The 17,975-nt window shown below is 43.3% G+C and overlaps 2 protein-coding genes across 2 annotated transcripts in view; both read left to right on the forward strand.

The window, feature by feature from the left end:
- The window catches only part of PPP1R13B (protein phosphatase 1 regulatory subunit 13B), a 74,443-nt gene that overhangs the window by 26,308 nt on the left and 30,160 nt on the right, over nucleotides 1-17,975 (forward strand). The window contains exons 2-3 of the mRNA XM_082647213.1: nucleotides 5,596-5,743; nucleotides 10,700-10,819. Coding sequence (XP_082503339.1) covers nucleotides 5,596-5,743; nucleotides 10,700-10,819 — 268 coding nt within the window. The remainder of the gene's footprint in view (nucleotides 1-5,595; nucleotides 5,744-10,699; nucleotides 10,820-17,975) is intronic.
- Nucleotides 17,019-17,802, forward strand: LOC309817920 (melanoma-associated antigen 10-like; the record flags this gene model as incomplete). The annotated part of the gene is given in 3 exon segments (XM_082647167.1): nucleotides 17,019-17,343; nucleotides 17,346-17,564; nucleotides 17,567-17,802. Coding segments are annotated over 3 exon segments (780 nt in total).

A 17,975-nucleotide genomic window follows, 5' to 3' on the forward strand; every position in this document is an offset into this window, starting at 1 on the left:
TGGTGCACGGGCTTAGTTGCCCCGCACCATATGGGATCTTCCCAGACCAGGGCTCGAACCTGTGTCCCCTGCATTGGCAGGCGGATTCTTAACCACTGCGCCACCAGGGAAGTCCCCAACACTAACATTTTTAAAAGATTTTTATCCTTCTCCTCTCTGATGTGGAGTAACTCAGTGATAAGGGGGGTAAAGTATTGTTTGTTTGTTTGTTTTCCTATGGAGACCTTGAAGATAAGAAGGCAGACACCTACCCTTTGTGACTCAACCTATTTTAAAAAGAAATTTTTTATATACTTGGGGGAGTTTACTGAGTGCCTACTATGTGCCAGGCTTTACTCCAGGCACTAGTGATAGAGCAGTGAACTAACTAAAATCCCTGCTCTCAGGGAGCTTATGTTCTAGTGGGAGGAGACAGAGGATAAACAAGTAAATAAATATACAACATAGATCAGGTGGTGATGAAAACGAAGAAGAAAAAAAGCAGAGTGAGATAGAGGAGTGCTGTTTTAGATAGGTTGGTTAGCTGAGCAAATGTTTTAAAGGCTCTCCTATGTAGATGACTTACATTAGTGGTAGATTCCCAGTGATTTTCTTTATGTAGCTCAAATGTTCTTGCGAGTGAGGAGAAGTTGACCTCTTAATCTGATATGGTTATGCAGTTAGCTGCCTGCTAGGCTGCTTCCATCTTTTATTTACTGAGCACACATATTTTACTCAGGCACTGAGTTAGAGAACACAGGTCCTGCCCTCAGTGGCCTTATGGCCATTCTAGGTTTTTTTAAAACAACTTTAAATAAAAATATGTGCAGCTTGAGACCCACTTAGATGATTTCAAGAGCAGGTGATGGGTCACAACTCACTCCTGTGAGTCACAAACACTGTTCCAGTAGAGGATGTAATCATGAAAACCATTGATAATTTAGTGTAAGAATGTTATGCCAGAAATAGCCACAGTCTGTTATAGGAGAGCAAAAGAGGAGGCCCTGACTCACATTGGGTCAGGATGGGTAGACAGTTGCGTCAGGAGATACTTCCAAGAGGAGGTGGACGTTTGCGGATGATGGAGAAGGACAGACAGGCGGGCAGGGTCTGATAACGTGACTTGTCTGGGCAGAGGGAACAGTTTGAAGAAAGGCATATAAGGCATTTTATCATCACGTGCCATTCTGGTTACAGCACATAGTATAAATCTTTGTGTGTTTTTCTAACTGTAGTTAACCAAATCTTTTATTTTCAACATATTAATCTTTTAGGAAGAATAAAACATTAACTTCTTTACTTTGTTTTCTTTGTCTTCTTAATCCTTAACCCTATTGGGTTTCATCTCCATACATACTATTAAGAAAGAAAAAAAATAACACTACCCATTAGATTGTGACATGCTATCAGTTGTAAGATATATTGTGATTTCAAAGATATTAAAAAAAGTGCATCTAGGATTAATACTTATGATATTTATGTTGGAGATTCTTCAGTTTCTTTTAATCTAAGAAATACTTGCTAGAATAATGGTAGCAGTCCCATGCCTTTTCAGCTCCAATTTTAGGGGTTGCTCTAGGGAAGTATGTACCATCCAGGTCAATGCCAGCTTAATTTATCTCGAGAGCTTTTAAATCTGTGATGATTATAATGATATTAGCTTTGATTGAGTAGTAGAGATTAGGGGAAATGGATTTTGCTAAGATTAGGAAAGATAGGGTTTACTAAAGACTATAAAATAGAATTAAAAACTGAAGTAATGTGTAGTGACTTTCGGATAAATTATCTGCGAGTTCTTAGCTTTCAAAAAATAAATGTTCAAACTCACAACTCTGCCATTCTGCCCCTCCTCCCCTTCCCCCATCATGTTGAACTTATTCACTAGCTGAAAAGTCTTGGTAATTCAAAAGTGTCCCTGAAGAGTGTCACGCCATGGTTCATTCTGACAGCAGGTTCCTAAAGAATTCTGCTTTCCGAGCAGAGAAGCACAAGCCATGCCTTTACGGGTGCCACTGTGTGCCCATGGTGGGTGATGAGCATGCGAGACTGGTTCTGGCCAGAGGCCCGGCTTCCAGAAGCAGATGGTTGTGTAAACCTTCACTAGCTCACAGTATGGAGAACAAATCATGGATCCTGTAGTAGACACAAGCGGTACAGGATGAGGAATGAAAAGGCTGAAACACCGCGGAAAACAGGACCCACTCCTGGTTATTAGTGAAATGTAGTTACAGCACTTAAAGAGAAGATAATTTTTAAAAATATTCTCACTGATTTGAAATTTTGATTTATAAACTGTGGTTTGGGAAAATATATTATTAGATCTTAAAAAGCATAGGCTATGAGGGGACTTCCCGGGTGGTCCAGTGGCTAAGACTCTGCACTCCCAATGCAGGGGGCCCGGATTTGATCCCTGGTCAGGGAACTAGATTCCACATGCCACAATGCAGATCCCGCATGCTGTAACTAAGACCCGGCGCAGCCAAACAAACAAATAAATAAATAACTAAATTTAAAGCATAGGCTGTGAAATCACATGGGACAATATTTACCATTAGAAGAATAAAATAAATATGAGTAAACAAGAATAAAAATATATTCCAAGGGCTTACCTGGTGGTGCAGTGGTTGCGAATCCGCCTGCCAGTGCAGGGGACATGGGTTCAAGCCCTGGTCCGGAAAGATCCCGCATGCCACAGAGCAGGTAAGCCCGTGGGCCACAACTACTGAGCCTGCGCTCTAGAGCCCACGAGCCACAACAACTGAAGCCCGCGTGTCTAGAGCCCGTGCTCCACAACAAGAGAAGCCACCGCAATGAGAAGCCCGCACACCGCAACAGTAGCCCCTGCTCGCTGCAACTAGAGAAAGCCTGTGCACAGCAACAAAGACCCAATGCAGCCAAAAATAAATAAGTAAATAAATTTATTTTAAAAAAATTCCACTTGTTCTGATGAAACTGGTATAGCATTAAGGCCCTTTAGTTCTGGACTTGTTTGCACTGGATCCAGGAATTAACAATTTTATTCCAAATTCTATAGATTCCAGGCCATTTATGTTAGTATTTAAAAGACCCCAACTTTTTTTTTTTTTTTTTTTTTTTTGCGGTACGCGGGCCTCTCGCTGCCGTGGCCTCTCCCGTTGCGGAGTACAGGCTCCGGACGCGCAGGCTCAGCAGCCATGGCTCACGGGCCCAGCCGCTCCGCGGCATGTGGGATCCTCCCGGACCGGGGCACGAACCCGTGTCCCCTGCATCGGCAGGCGGACTCTCAACCACTGCGCCCCAAGGAAGCCCAAAAGACCCCAACTTTTAAAGATAAATTCCTCTGTGGGTTAGTGAGCAGAAATAACTTTTATTTCTTATAAAAGAGAAATGTGTTTATAACATCCTAGAAGAACTGAAGGAAAAGTGCTTGTTCAACAGACTGGGTGTATCTTACTTAGATCATGAGTAGTGTTTCCTCAGTTCTGTGGTATGGTGGAGGTTTTATATTTTGTCTGCCATTCGTGGAGTCGACCAGATTTCACAGTGCCTCCCATACGTCAGATACTGATGAGGCAACGGGAACAAAAGATTCAAAAGTGAATTGCTTGGAGGCACGTAGAGCCTAGGGTGATGTAATGAAGATGTGTGTGAAGAGCTACTGGATCACAAAGGAAGGAACATGTAGCCTCCTTGGTGAGAGGAGGTGGTGAAGGGAGGTTTTGCAGAGGTGTAGCGTGTGAGCTGAGTTTCCGAGGGTGAATAGGAGTTTACAGGCGAACAGTAAGGGCACTGGGGCAGAGGGACAGCGGCCTGGGAGAACTTGGACTTGAGGGAGCAAGGTTCATTGTGGGAAGGCACTAGGACTGGAAGGCTAGGAAGGTTGTGAGGGATCTTTTACCCGTGATAGGAGTCTGCAGTTTATCCTGTAGTCTAGGCTTTCTCGGAGGGCATTCTGTGGAAATCCAAGCCCCATAAGAGTCTCTGGGGGAGAAAAGTTAGAGATTCACATGAACATTACAATGTTAGACTCTTGAGTGCTCAGTAAAGAAACCAGTTTCCTGTTTATAAACTCGAATAAATGTTTTGGGAAGGATTGCTATTAGGCAGCGCAGGGCTCCTGAATATTTTAAGCAAGGGAATGACTTCAACTGATTTACATTTAGGAAATTAACTGGCAACAGTGAAGGGGGGGTAGGTTGGAGTAAGGGGAGATTGGTGGCAAGAGAACAGTTCATAACTATTACTAGTTTTGGTAATAAAATCTGGCTGTCAGTATAGAGATGTTTAATCTCAAAATTTAGGAATTTAGGGCACTTCTAAGAAAAAAATATTTTAACAATGAACTAAAATACTTAGTTGACAGCCGAGATTTTGAGAGGAGAATTTTGGGACAAATGCAGATTTTGTTTCTGACTTTGATCAAAGATTAAACAGGGCTTCCCTGGTGGCGCAGTGGCTGAGAGTCCGCCTGCCGATTCAGGGGACACGGGTTCGTGCCCCGGTCCGGGAAGATCCCACATGCCACGGAGCGGTTAGGCCCGTGAGCCATGGCTGCTGAGCCTGTGCATCCGGAGCCTGTGCTCCACAATGAGAGAGGCCACAACAGTGAGAGGCCCGTGTACCGCAAAAAAAAAAAAAAAAAAAAAAAAAAAAAGATTAAAGAAAATCTTTGGTTTAAATTTTACTTTAGGAGTAATGTTTTTTAAAAATCCCTTGTGATACAATCTCTTGAGTTCTTAGATCAAAGTGGTAGGGTTTTTAAAAGTTTTTTTAAAATAATGCTGGACAATTTTTATTTTTTAATTTTTCAAATACATTATAATATACCTTCATTTAAGGACCATTTTCATTTCTTTTACTGTGATATATTATTTCTTCAGTCAATTTTTTAAAATAAATTGGATTTTTGGTCTTTCTGGTACCAGTTTTTAGGAGCCTTTTATATATTGAGGAGATTGGCTTTTTATATGTGATATTAGTTACAAATATTTTTCCCCAGTTAGTCTTTTTTGCTTTGTAAAAGATCCCTGTGTTTTATTACCTGAATATATCTTTTTCTGTGGTGTCTGGTTTTTGAGTCATAGGTAGAAAGGGCTCTGTACTCCAAGGTTATAAAAAGGAATTTATCCAGTTTTAGTCTGGAATCTTTACAATTTTGTGATTTATATTTAAATATTTGATCTATTAGGAACTTATGCTTGTGTATGATATGCAATATGAATCATTTTTTTCCAGATGGGTATTTTAATTGCTCAGGCATCATTCATTATATAGTCTTTTCCTTCCTCAGTTTTGAGATACCTGCTTCATCATTTACCATTTTCTGTTTCTGGACTTTATAATTTGTCCCGTTGATCTATTTATGTGCTGTTGCCATACTGTTTTGAGGCTTTATAATATCTAGTAGTGCTAGTTTCCTTCTAATACTCCTCTTTTGGCATTTTCCTGACTTGTCTTATATTTCAATTTTTCTACATGAACTTTAGGATCAGCTTAACCTGTCCCGTAAGCATTCTGGCAGGGCGGAGTGCCAGTGGGGGACTGGGGTGGTGGGGGGATCACTTTTAATTTACAGATTAATCTCTTTATTGATGGATGACTCTAAGTTGTAGCTTTAATTTAATCTTTCTCTTACAGATGATATTAACCGTGTTCTTGAGCAACAATGAACAGATTTTAACAGAAGTTCCCATAACACCAGAAACAACATGTCGGGATGTTGTAGAATTTTGCAAGGAACCTGGAGAAGGCAGTTGCCATTTAGCTGAAGTGTGGAGAGGAAATGGTATGTATTAGGCTCTATAAAGATGACTAAGTACATGAAATCCAGTGTTTATTGAATACAGAATGTTGTTTCCGGTTCTTTGTTATCTGAGGTAATAAGGAATTGAGTAAAGTAAAAACTATTTTATCGCATGAGGATAGGATGTTATAAATGCTGTTTGCAAAGAAGTGTGTTCTGTGATTTGACCCTCACCGTAGCCATGTGGAAGAAGCTGGGAAAGCAGATCCGGTTCTTGTGTGAAGGCTTTCTGACATCACTACTGACCAAACGAGAGTTCTCTGTCCACTGAGACCTTACAGTGTTTTGTTTGTTGCATGTCGGGTTGTTCATCTGCTTTTCTTCTCCCTACGATAACTTCACGAAGACAAAAACACTATCGTGTTCCCCTGTGTACAAAGCCTTTTAAATAGTAAGTGCTTCATAAATATTTGTTTATTAAGTTGAGAAGAGTTAATACTGGCTCTTACATTTAAGGATTTGTCAGCTAGCTGGGCAGAGATGATCAGTGTAGGTAATATAATTACCGAATACAGAAAATTCTGCAAAATAATGTGGATTCTCGTGGAGATGTGGAATTGAACTGGGATAGGATACACCAGGCGAGGGGAGCAGTGTGAGGGAAGGACAAGAGAAGAGCATGGAGAAGGCGTGCTCCTCAGACAGCACTGAGAGGAGGGGCCCAGGAGGGTGGGAACTAGACTGGCAAGGCCACCTGCTCTGGCAGCGTGTGGAAGGAGGTAGCTGTGTGCATGGATTGGTCTGAGTCAGGAAGCAAGAGAGTGGTCAGTTGGAACATGCTGTGTATGAGGTGGGTGTCCAGATGGATGTGTTTAAAGGACACTTAGGGATAATCAGTGAATTCTTACACTTTTTAAAAATAATTTTTTAATTGAGGTATAATTGACATACAACATTTTATTAGTTTGAAATGTACTATATAATTATTTGATATTTGTGTATATTGTGAAATGATCACCACAGTAAGTCTAGTTAGCATCCATTTCTGCACACAGTTACAGAATATTTTTTCTTGTGATGAGAACTTTTAAGGTCTACTCTTTTAGCAACTTCAAATATGCAGTATGTTTTTTTTTTAAATTCATTTTTGGTGGCATTGGGTCTACGTTGCTGTGCACAGGCTTTCTCTAGTTGCAGCGAGTGGGGGCTACTTTTCATTGTGGTGCGTGGGCTTCTCATTGCGGTGGCTTCTCTTGTTGCAGAACATGGGCTGTAGGTGCGTGGGCTTCAGTAGTTGTGGCACACGGGCTCATTAGTTGTGGCTCACAGGTTCTAGAGCACAGGCTCAGTAGTTGTTGCTCCGCAGCATGTAGGATCTTCCTGGACCAGGAATCGAACCCATGTCCCCTGAATTGGCAGGCAGATTCTTAACCACTGCGCCACCAGGGAAGTCCCTGCAGTATGTATTGTTAACTCTGGTCACCATGATGTACATTACATCCCCAGTAAGAGTTCTTTATATATTGTAGATACAAGTCCCTTATTAGGTGTATGATTTGTAAATATTTTCTTCCAAAGTCTTATGCTTTTAATGTTATCCTTCAGATTCAGAGTAAAAACTTTAAGGACACACTGAGAGAAACTTGACTTTGATAAACGGTGGACTGTTTACTAAAGTAGGAGTAAGAGGCCAGGTCCTCAGTTATCAGTCTGATATCAGCTACAGGAAGAGGGCTGTTAAGTAATTGCAGTTTTTAGAGGACTAATGTTAGAGGCTGGTCATTCCATCATTGTTTGCTCTCCTCTAGCCTCTTAGCACTCTTGCTTTTTGTGGCTTGCTGTCACTTCTTATTCCTTATCTGCCCCTTATATTAGTCTGGGAGAGCCCCAGTGGTCCCTGGCCGCTTGAGTCACTCATTTGTTGCAGTCCTTGGCTCCAGGGCCATCTGAAATCATAACCTGTGGTCTAGCCTCATCAGGAATGAGGCCTACCTCCTCGGAGCACAGAGGGTCACAGCCACTGCTCCCACTGTCTAGAGCAGTCCCTAGCACCCACGCACCTTTGCCTCTAATCCCTTCCTTGAATCTCAGAGTGTGTTAAGGGTCCCTCCCCTTTGCTCCAGTACTGTCGTTGTATTTATCAAAACATAATATGGTAGCTTTCATCTCTCTCTGTCTTATTGGACTAAAATTCCTGAAGGCAGGAACTTGTTTGTTCACCATCATACCGCCAGTGCCCAGCCTGTTTCTCATAATAGGCCCTGAGTAAACACTTAAATCATTGAGTAAATTGGAGCAGCAAAGCGAGGTCTTGAAGAGATGGTGGTGGATGAGATTCAAAGGAAGGGGAAAAAGCACAGCCTTTCTCAGTCTTTTTTACCCCAGAGGAACCCTTAAGGTAATATTCAGATTTTGGAGAACGCTTTGCATAAAAATGATTGCATCCATAACACATGGTATACTCATGTCATCAATATTCAGAAATATGATACTCCAATGTAATTGTCAGTGCTTTTGAGAAGAGAATATTTCTCTGTGGATCTGTGTATTACTTTGCTCAGGCCGCCATAACAAAGTAACACAAACTGGGTGGCTTAAATAAGAGAAATTTATCTTTTCACAATTCTGGAGGCTAGAGGTCTGAGATCAAGGTGTCAGCAAGGTTGGTTTCTCCTGAGGCCTCTCTCCTTGGCTTGTAGACAGCAGTCTTCTCCCTGTGTCCTTACATGGCCTTCCGTCTGTATCTGTGTCCTAATCTCTTCTTAAAGGGACACCAGTCATTTAGATTAGGGTGCACCCTAATGACCTCATTTTAACTTATTACCTCTTTAAAGATCCTGTCTTCAAATAAGGTCACATTCTGAGGTACTAGGGGTTAGGACTTCAGCATATGAATTTGTGTGTGAAGGGACACAACCCAGCCTGTAACAATCTGTTAACTTGGCCAGCTTATTATCCTGATCTTTTTGTGGTTCCCTTCCTCGAGTATGTCAGCTCTAATGCAAATCAGGAGTGTAGGTAGGACCTTCAGTTTCTCTTTTTGTGAAATTTCCTACTTGATTTTCTTTTTGCCTTATCCAAGAATGGCTGAAAGTCTTATCATAGATTTCTCCATTACATAAGATGCTAATGAGGTATAGTATGCTATTAATTCTACATGATACATGTGGGGTAGTTTTGTTTTCGCTTTAAAACAGAAATACGTTTTAGTTAACCCTTCTTATTTAAAAAAGGTAGTGAAGCTTAGCTTGCTTTTCTTGAAGTTAGTCTTTAAAATTTTTTTATTTATAAAGGGAAACATTTTTTTCAATAACTGGCTTTAAGGCAAAATTGGAGTTTTAACTTTATAAAGTTATGCTCAGACTTGGTAGATTTAAGTGGAGATTGTAAACTGATTTTAATTAATGTGAAAAAAATTTGTAAGCCAAAGCAATATGAATAAAAATATGGCCTAAGACGATTTTATGTAAAACCAAGGGACACGATTAGGCTTAAACATGGACCTCACAGCTATAAAACTACAATATACAAGTTCCTAAAAATCTTTTTTATAGGCCTATATCCATAAAAAGTGTTACTTTCAAAACTAAAAATATGGAATGATATTACTTCATTAGTGTTCAGTTTGTGCTTGCTTTTCGTTGTACAAATACTCAGTTCAGAGTTGAACTAAGCACACACAGACTTCATTTTCAACTGAGATGAGATGATTTATGTCCTTGCCCTTGATGTTGGCTGAATAGGCAAAGCTTGCCTGCACATGTAGGAAGATGAAACGGCAGCAGCACAATGTGCGCTGCATTTCTATGAATGGTGGGGTTTTCTTCCTTACGGAAGTCTGGCACTTATCTAGGACTGAACAGTAAATCACACCTTGAATGTATGACAAGGCTGCAGCTTGCACAGCTCTTTCTCTTGACTCAGTGTCGGGTTCTCAGGCTGAGCAGGAGGAGCCTCTCGCCCAGACATACTCCTGTGTTGAAAGGAGCCAAAATATGGTTCGGTTTTGTCCTGCTCCTCTCCCACGCCAGGCCGTTTGCTGTGAGCCTTGGAACTTGCCGATATCCTTTCTCTCTTTCAAGCACAAGCAGCAGTGGGAACATTTCAAGATTTGCTTTTAATTGAGATAAAATTCACATAGCATAAAAATCCCCATTTTAGTGTACAACTTCGTGGTTTTTAGGACATTCTCAGTGTTGTGCAACTGTCTCCAAACTCTGTACCTCCCCATTCCTTCCTCCCCCAGGCAACCACTGTATTACTTTCTGGCTCTATGTGTTTGACTATTTTAGGCATCTCATATAAATTGTATCATACAATATGTGACTTTTTAAAAAAATTATTTATTTATTTTTAATGTGTGACTTTTTGATCTAGCTTTTTTCTCTTAGCATGTTTTCAGGATTCATCCATGTTGTAGCATGTATCAATACTTAATTTCTTTTTTTGGCTGCAAATATCCATTGTATGATACACAACAGTTTATTTATCCTTTCATCAGTTAATGGACACTTGGGTTGTTTCCACTTTTTGGCTACTATGAATATTGCTGCTGTGAACATTCACGTACAAGTGTTTGTGTGGGCTAGCTGTATTGCCAGCAAGTGCATTGTCAAGCCTTTATACATCTGATTGCCACCTGTAACATTTTAATGAATAACAAGATTCAGCCAATTTGTTAATGTGTTTCTTTGAAAGAGTGGGAGGCATACTGCTTCATGATAAATATACTAAAGGACATTTTTTTCACTGTTCCCCATTTAATGTTGCAAAATTGCTTTTATGTTTACTTCTTTGTTTATATGTTACCTAAATTATTTCCCCTTCATGGTCTTGTTTTCACTTCATTAAAGTTAAAATTCAGTGCTTGTAATATCCTTGAATTCTAATGTATGTGTACATTTATTTTAAATTATTTTTATTCATTTTTTACTTTTGGTACGAGTCATTTTGTTTCTGAGAAAAGTAAGATTTTTTGTTTGTTTGTTTTTTTCCTAGAGCGTCCCATACCCTTTGATTATATGATGTATGAACATCTTCAGAAGTGGGGGCCACGAAGGGAAGAAGTGAAATTTTTTCTTCGACATGAAGATTCCCCAACCGAGAGCAGTGAACAAGGTAGATAAGTGCTTTTTTCCCCCATTTGCTAATTTTTGCCATAAAAGTTAATTTAAACATTAAATTAATTAAAATTAATTTAAGAATTAACAGGAGTAAATATTAAATTATTCACATGACTTTCCCCCCTTCACTTACAAGTGGTGAGAGGGAGAGTTGGTATCTCACAGGTTTTTTGACCTCTGTTATTGCAGTTTATGATTATTTCACACTTTCAGCCTCCTCCTCAGGATCCTAAGTTAGTCACGTAATGCACTGAAACACGTAAGGGGACCTGCTGTTGAAAGGGATTGCTTTTGATAAATATCACATGGATGAAATCTCTAGATTTTAAGAATAAATGAAACCATGAAAGGATCATAAAAATTCTGGGAAATATATATATATATTTATATAGTATCTATATATGTGTATATATACACGTATATGTATATGGAGAGAGAAAGAAAAACAGAAAAATAAGAACAAGACCTAAGTGGGGAGTTCTCTGGTGGCCTAGTGGTTAGGATTCCAGGCTTTCACTGCCACAGCCTGGGTTCAGTCCCTGGTTGGGGAACTGAGATCCTGCAAGCTGCATGGTGTGGCCAAAAAAAAAAAAAAAAAAAAAAGGAACAAGGCCTAAGTGTAACTAACTCTAAACCATAGTAGAAAAGACAAACCGAATTATTAAAATAAAAAACCAAAAAAAACCCTCTTTGCATGGCAGTAACCACATTAAAGCAAGGTCAAAAGACAAATTATAAACTGGGAAACAGCATGTATAGCTCATGTTGCAAAGGGCTAATTTCCTTTACGTAAAATGATAAGAAGAAAAACAGTAAAAAAAAAAAAAAACAGACAAAATATACAAACCCGACGTTCACAGAAAAGGAAATATTCATGACCCAGAAATATATGCAAAGAAGTTCAGCCTTACTCCTAATAAAAGAAATGTAGGAAAAACACTGAGATACTGTAGTTCACCTGTCACGTCGCCAAGATTAGAACATTTAATAACACAGTGTTGGCAAGAATGCTGAAAAACAGGCAGTCTTCCACATTGTTGGCAGCTTCTGTAGAGGGCAGTTTGGTGGTATCTGTTAAGCTTACAAAAGCATGAAACCTTTCACCCAGCAATCTCACTTTTGAGAATTTATCCTAAAGCTGTGTCTGCACACATACAAAATGACATATACATAGTGTAAGTCATGGGCACTGCTGGTAGGAGCAGCCTTCAATGCCTCCAGGGGTGTCGGCTGAAGAAACCGGAGTACATCTGCTCTGTGCCCTGTCCCAAACCACTTCCTGCACTTGTCACTTGAATAAGCACAGTGTACACACATGCTGCCTCCTGTGTAACAGAGATGAAAGAGTAATGACGTATTCTGTGTTGGCTTGTGTGTATGAAATACCTTTGGAACGATAAGTAAGAAACTGGCAACATGGCTAGCCTGGGGGGAAGGCTGCTGGGTAGGGGAAGGAGGGAGGGAAAATTGGTCATTTATATCTTTTGGTTCCTTTTGAATTTTTTTAAAAAATTTATTTTATTTATTTTTGGCTGTGTGGGTCTTCGTTGTGGCCCGCGGGCTTCTCATTGAGGTGGCTTCTCTTGTTGCACAGCATGGGCTCTAGGCACGCGGACTTCAGTAGTTGTGGTGTGCAGGCTCAATAGTTGTGGCTCGTGGGCTGTAGAGCGCAGGCTTAGTAGTCGTGGTGCACGGGCCTAGTTGCTCTGCGGCATGTGGGACCTTCCTGGACCAGGGCTCGAACCCATGTCCCCTGCATTGGCAGGCAGATTCTCAACCACTGCACCACCAGAGAAGCCTGTTTCCTTTTGAATTTTGAATGATAGGAATATACTACTTTTTAAAAAAAATTTTGTTGGAGTATAGTACATTTACAATGTTGTGTTAGTTTCAGGTATACAGCAAAATGAATCTATTATACATATACATATATCCACTCTTTTTTAGATTCTTTTCTCAAATAGGCCATTACAGAGTACTGAGTAGAGTTCCCTGTGCTGTACAGTAGATCCTTATTAGTTATCTGTTTTATATATAGCAGTGTGTATATGTCAATACCAATTTCCCATAAACTACTTATTTTTTAATTAAAATTTAAAATAAGGGAATCTTTTTTTTGGAAAGCATATACACTGTACAGTTAAGAAAGAAACCTTTGTTATTTAACGGTGATTATGGATTACTTCTGGTATTTAAAAAAAAACAATGAAAGGACATCCTTTTGTAAAAAGAAGATTCCTTTATTACAAGTTATCCCTCTTTATTTATTTTTTGCTGAGCCACATGGCTTATGGGATCTGAGTTCCCCGACCAGGGATTGAACCCACGTCTTCTGCATTGGAAGCACAGAGTCTTAAGCACTGGACCGCCAGGGTAGTCCCTAGCTGTATTTTTTTTTAATACCTATTTATTTTTTTGGCTACTTCAGGTCTTTGTTGCAGCGCATGGGTTCCTCGTTGTAGTGCGCGGGCTTCTCTCTAGTGGTATGCAGGTTTTTCTGTGTCTGGTTGTGGTGCACGGGCTCCAGGGCGCATGGGCTCTGTAGTTTGTGGCATGTGGGCTCTCTCGTTGAGGTGCGCAAGCTCAGTAGTTGTGGCGCGTGGGCTTAGTTGCCCCATGGTGTGTGGGATCTTAGTTCCTTGACCAGGGATCGAACCTGTGTCCCTTGCATTAGAAGGCGGATTCTTTACCCCTGGACCACCAAGGAAGTCCCTGTATTTTTAATTAAAGGATATTTTGCCCCTAGGATGAGCTACTGTCTGCTTTAAAATCATCTTCCCATAGCTGTAAATATCATGCTGTTTTTCACAATGCATCATTACTTCTGTTTTTTTTGTTTGTTTTTTTTTTTGCGGTACGCGGGCCTCTCACTGTTGTGGCCTCTCCCACCGCAGAGCACAGGCTCCGGATGCGCAGGCTCAGCGGCCATGGCTCATGGGCCCAGCCGCTCCATGGCACGCGGGATCCTCCCGGACCGGGGCACGAACCCGCGTCCCCTGCGTCGGCAGGCGGACCCCCAACCACTGCACCACCAGGGAAGCCCTACTTCTCATTTTTATTCCACTGGGTGCTGGTCATCTGAAGTCAGGAGACCAAGACTCCAGGCCTAGCTCTTCATCCATTTCTACCTTAGAAAAGGGCCCTGCCTCTCTGGACGGACTCCTCCTGAGGAGGATTAGACTAGCTGGCAGTTAAAGTGCTGTTCTAGTGCTAAGAACTTACTTTAACTCTCTACCTGAGTGCTCCAAATATTTATACCCTATAGTTAAATGAAAAGTTTTATATTTTACTTTAATCATTATAATATATGTACATAACCCTTACTGTCCCAGGATGGTGGAATGGGGGGAAGGTCTTATATTGTTCTCACTCTGTAAAGTCTGGAAGCGTTAGGGATACTTGAGAGAACTGTCTAGAGTTACAAGGAATGGGACAGCACTGACCTTCCAGTTGACCTTCATTGTCACACCGGATGCTGCTCAGTCTCGTTGTGCTGACGTGGCAAGTACACCCGAGACAGTAGAAGAGCTGGATGCTGAGCTGTTTGAGGTTAGGGAGACAATGCGTCCCAGGGGGATGGGGCTCGAGACGAGGGCCTTGAAGAGGGAGTCGGACCTGGAGGGGAGAGTAGAGAGCTGCTGCACTGAAGGCAGGAGACCAGGATGAAGGAGGCTCCGAGGGGAGTGGTGCCAGGGAGTACACCTTTCTCGACCCGGGCTGGTATGGAGGATTGGTCAGGATTGGAAGAACCAAATTCATCACACGACTCTCATCACTTTTCACGACTTTCAGCAAAGTCCCTGCTTCCCTATTTAATACTCCTCAGCTTAGCTTTGATGGCATTTGTAATGGGACCCTGCTCATCTCCTCAACCTCACTGTCTCTTCTTTCTCTCTTCCACCATATTCTTAGTTGCATATTCATTCCCTGTCGTGCCCTAACTCAGAATTCCATCTTCCTCCAGCTGTGATGCTCCACCCTCTTCCCTTTTTCCTCTGCCTGTGCTTCTGCATGTTCTGCCTCTCTCTCAGAGCTCAAGAAGAAAGGTGGCAGGTAGAACAGCTCTCATTGGGTGCTGTGTTCCGTTTTATTTCTGTTCACTGAACTTCTCCTCCAGCTTTTTTTTTTTTTTTTTTTTGCGGTACCCGGGCCTCTCACTGTTGTGGCCTCTCCCGTTGTGGAGCACAGGCTCCGGACGTGCAGGCTCAGCGGCCATGGCTCACGGGCCCAGCCGCTCCGCGGCATGTGGGATCTTCCTGGACTGGGGAACGAACCTGTGTCCCCTGCATCGGCAGGCGGACTCTCAACCACTGCGCCACCAGGGAAGCCCTCCAGCTTATATTCTAAGCAGCCAGAGGTGAAGATCCAAGACTCATGTTTCCTCTCTGCTCCCCACAGAGCTGAGGACAAGCCAGTTGTCAGTGATATATATTGTTTAAAAGGAGTTACATTTGAGTATTTATTGCCTGTAGAACTATAAGATATAACAAGAAGTAAAGGACAACCCTGACTTAAAACAGTAGGAATTCTCTATATGGAAGCTAGAGGAGAGTGTGGAGGACATTTCCTTCAATCACCTTGTATACCTGGGGGAACAGAAGCTTAATGTGTAAAGTAACTCGGTGCAGGTCATGTGCAGAGTGTAAGCTAGAATCCGGGGGCTGGTGTGATGGAGTTTGGAGCGAGGCCTCCTGGGTTCAGCACCGGCCCTGCTGCTAACTCAGTTTGGACCTTGGGCACGTGACTTCCATCCCTGTGGCTCCGTTTCCTTACGTGCGGGTGCATTGGCTTGTGGTGGCAGTTAATGAGGCGTCCTGGCGCAGTGCTCACTAAGTGTCAGCTCTTACTATTACTTTCTGACTCCAGAATGCAAGACCATCAAGTTTCTTCTTTACCATCAAAGATTAAGTGGCACTTGATATAATTCCAATGTTGTGTGTTCTATAGTATTCTAATTTGATGGCTTGCTGTTTGCAAGAGGCAGCAATGATAGAATATTAAAATAACCCGAGTACCTTATTTCTTAAAAGTACTAATAACTAAGAATTTAATTTACCCTGTAAACTGATAGATGCTGTAGTCTAGGATGTGTGTATGCGTAATTTTTGCTAATAGGAAATATAATAGCTGTGATGAAATGGCTATTGTATATTCGACTGTGTTCAGTGGCATACTCTGTCATTCCCATTTGTTTAACCTCATTTTTCATTATCACCTCCCTAAGGGCCCTTTACTGGATATAGTATTCTTACTTGCCCCTGTCTTCCCCCTATCAGATGTACTGTATATCTGTTTATGTACCCAGTAGCTTTGCTTTATACATAAGAAGAGTAAGATTTTTTTTTTAATAAATTTATTTATTTATTTTTGGCTGCGTAGGTTCTTCGTTGCTGTGCACAGGCTTTCTCTAGTTGCGGCGAGCAGGGGCTACTCTTCGTTGCAGCGCACAGGCTTCTCATTGCAGTGGCTTCTCTTGTTGCGGAGCACGGGCTCTAGGCGCATGGGCTTCAGTAGTTGTGGCACGCGGGCTCAGTAGTTGGGGCTCGCGGACTCTAGAGCGCAGGCCCAGTAGCTGTGGCTCACAGGCTTAGTTGCTCCGCCGCATGTGGGATCTTCCCGGAGCAGGGCTCAAACCCGTGTCCCCTGCATTGGCAGCTGGATATGTAACCACTGTGTCACCAGGGAAGTCCAAGCTTTAATTTTTAATAAAAATTAATTGTGGTAAAACAACAGAGAAGAAACTCTGAAGTCTGGCTGTGAGCAAAGAGGCACCACTGGAAGGTGTGCTTCTTCTTGGACCCTCCCCTGCGGTCAGGGGTGCTGCAGCTCCCACCCAGCCTCCAGTCTGGGGCACAGAGTCACTCTCTGCACGGGGTGCAGCTGGTCGGAGGCTCAGAGCTGACCGGGAGGTAGCCTGTTCCAGCCAGCATTTCATCCAGGACCCAAGAGGGCTCCAGGAACCGGAAGGCGAAGGCCCAGGTCTGAGGACCGTGTCCTCAGGTCACAGAGCAGAGGAGGCCCAGGCAGTGCCAGGAGTCAAGGTGAGGTTGGCAGGGGACAGGCCGCCCAGGAGGGGTGCCCCTGTGAGGCCCGAGAGCACCCCTCAGAAGAAGACCTGCCCATGGTCCCCATCTGTCACCCCTGCCCACACTCCTGTCGGCGGCCCGATCCCAGTCATCAGGCCCCTGGTCCAGATGAGTGAGCTCTGCAAGCCTGAGGCAGACCTTCAGGCCCCAGTCCAGGCCCAGGGCCCAGTGGAGGTGCAGCTGTTCGGGACTGAGGGGGAGGAGGCTGCATCCCCCTCCTCCTCCTCCTCCCCAGTCCGTGCCCGCCCCCCAACCCAGGCCGAGTCCTTGTCCCAGGAGGCACTGGGTGTGCTGATGGCTGACCTGGTGGGGTTCCTGCTCCTCAAGTATCGCGCCAAGGAGCTGACCTCCAAGGCGGAGATGCTGAGTATGATCCTCCGGGACCATTGGGACCACTTCCCCGTGGTCTTCAGCCATGCCTGCGAGTGCATGCAGCTGTCTGTGGCATGGACGTGAAGGAGGTGGACCCCAGCAAGCACACCTATGTCCTGGTCCCCACCCTGGGCCTCACCTGGGATGCCATGTTGACCGATGCGCAGAGCATGTCCAAGGTTGGCCTCCTGGTGATGCTTCTGGCCGTGATCCTCCTGCAGGGTGAATGTGCCTCTGAGGAGGAGGTCTGGGAAGCACTGAGCGTCATGGGGGTGTATGCAGGAAGCAGCACTGCATCTATGGGGAGCCCAGGGAGCTGCTCACCAAAGTGTGGGTGCAGGAGGGCTACCTGGAGTACCAGCAGGTGCCCCACAGCAACCCGGCCCACTACGAGTTCCTGTGGGGTCCCCGGGGCCAACATGGAGACCAGCAAGTGGCAGGTCCTGGAGTATCTGCTCAGGGTCCATCGATGGGATCCCAGGTCCTTCCCATCCCTGTCTGCAGAGGCTGTGAGCATTGAGGAAGAGGGGCCCTGAGCCAGAGCAGCAGCCAGGCTCCTTCCAGGCCCACGTCCAGCAGCTTTTCTTGCAGGGCAGGAAGGGAGGCTGATCCTCCACTGTGAGTTTGGAGAGGGAGCAGCCAGCCTTCTAAGTAGTGAGGGTCTGGGAGAGTTAGGGGAACACGGTGTATAGC

The sequence above is a fragment of the Grampus griseus genome, assembly GCF_964374135.1.
Source record: "Grampus griseus genome assembly, chromosome: 2".
Taxonomy (NCBI): domain Eukaryota; kingdom Metazoa; phylum Chordata; class Mammalia; order Artiodactyla; family Delphinidae; genus Grampus; species Grampus griseus.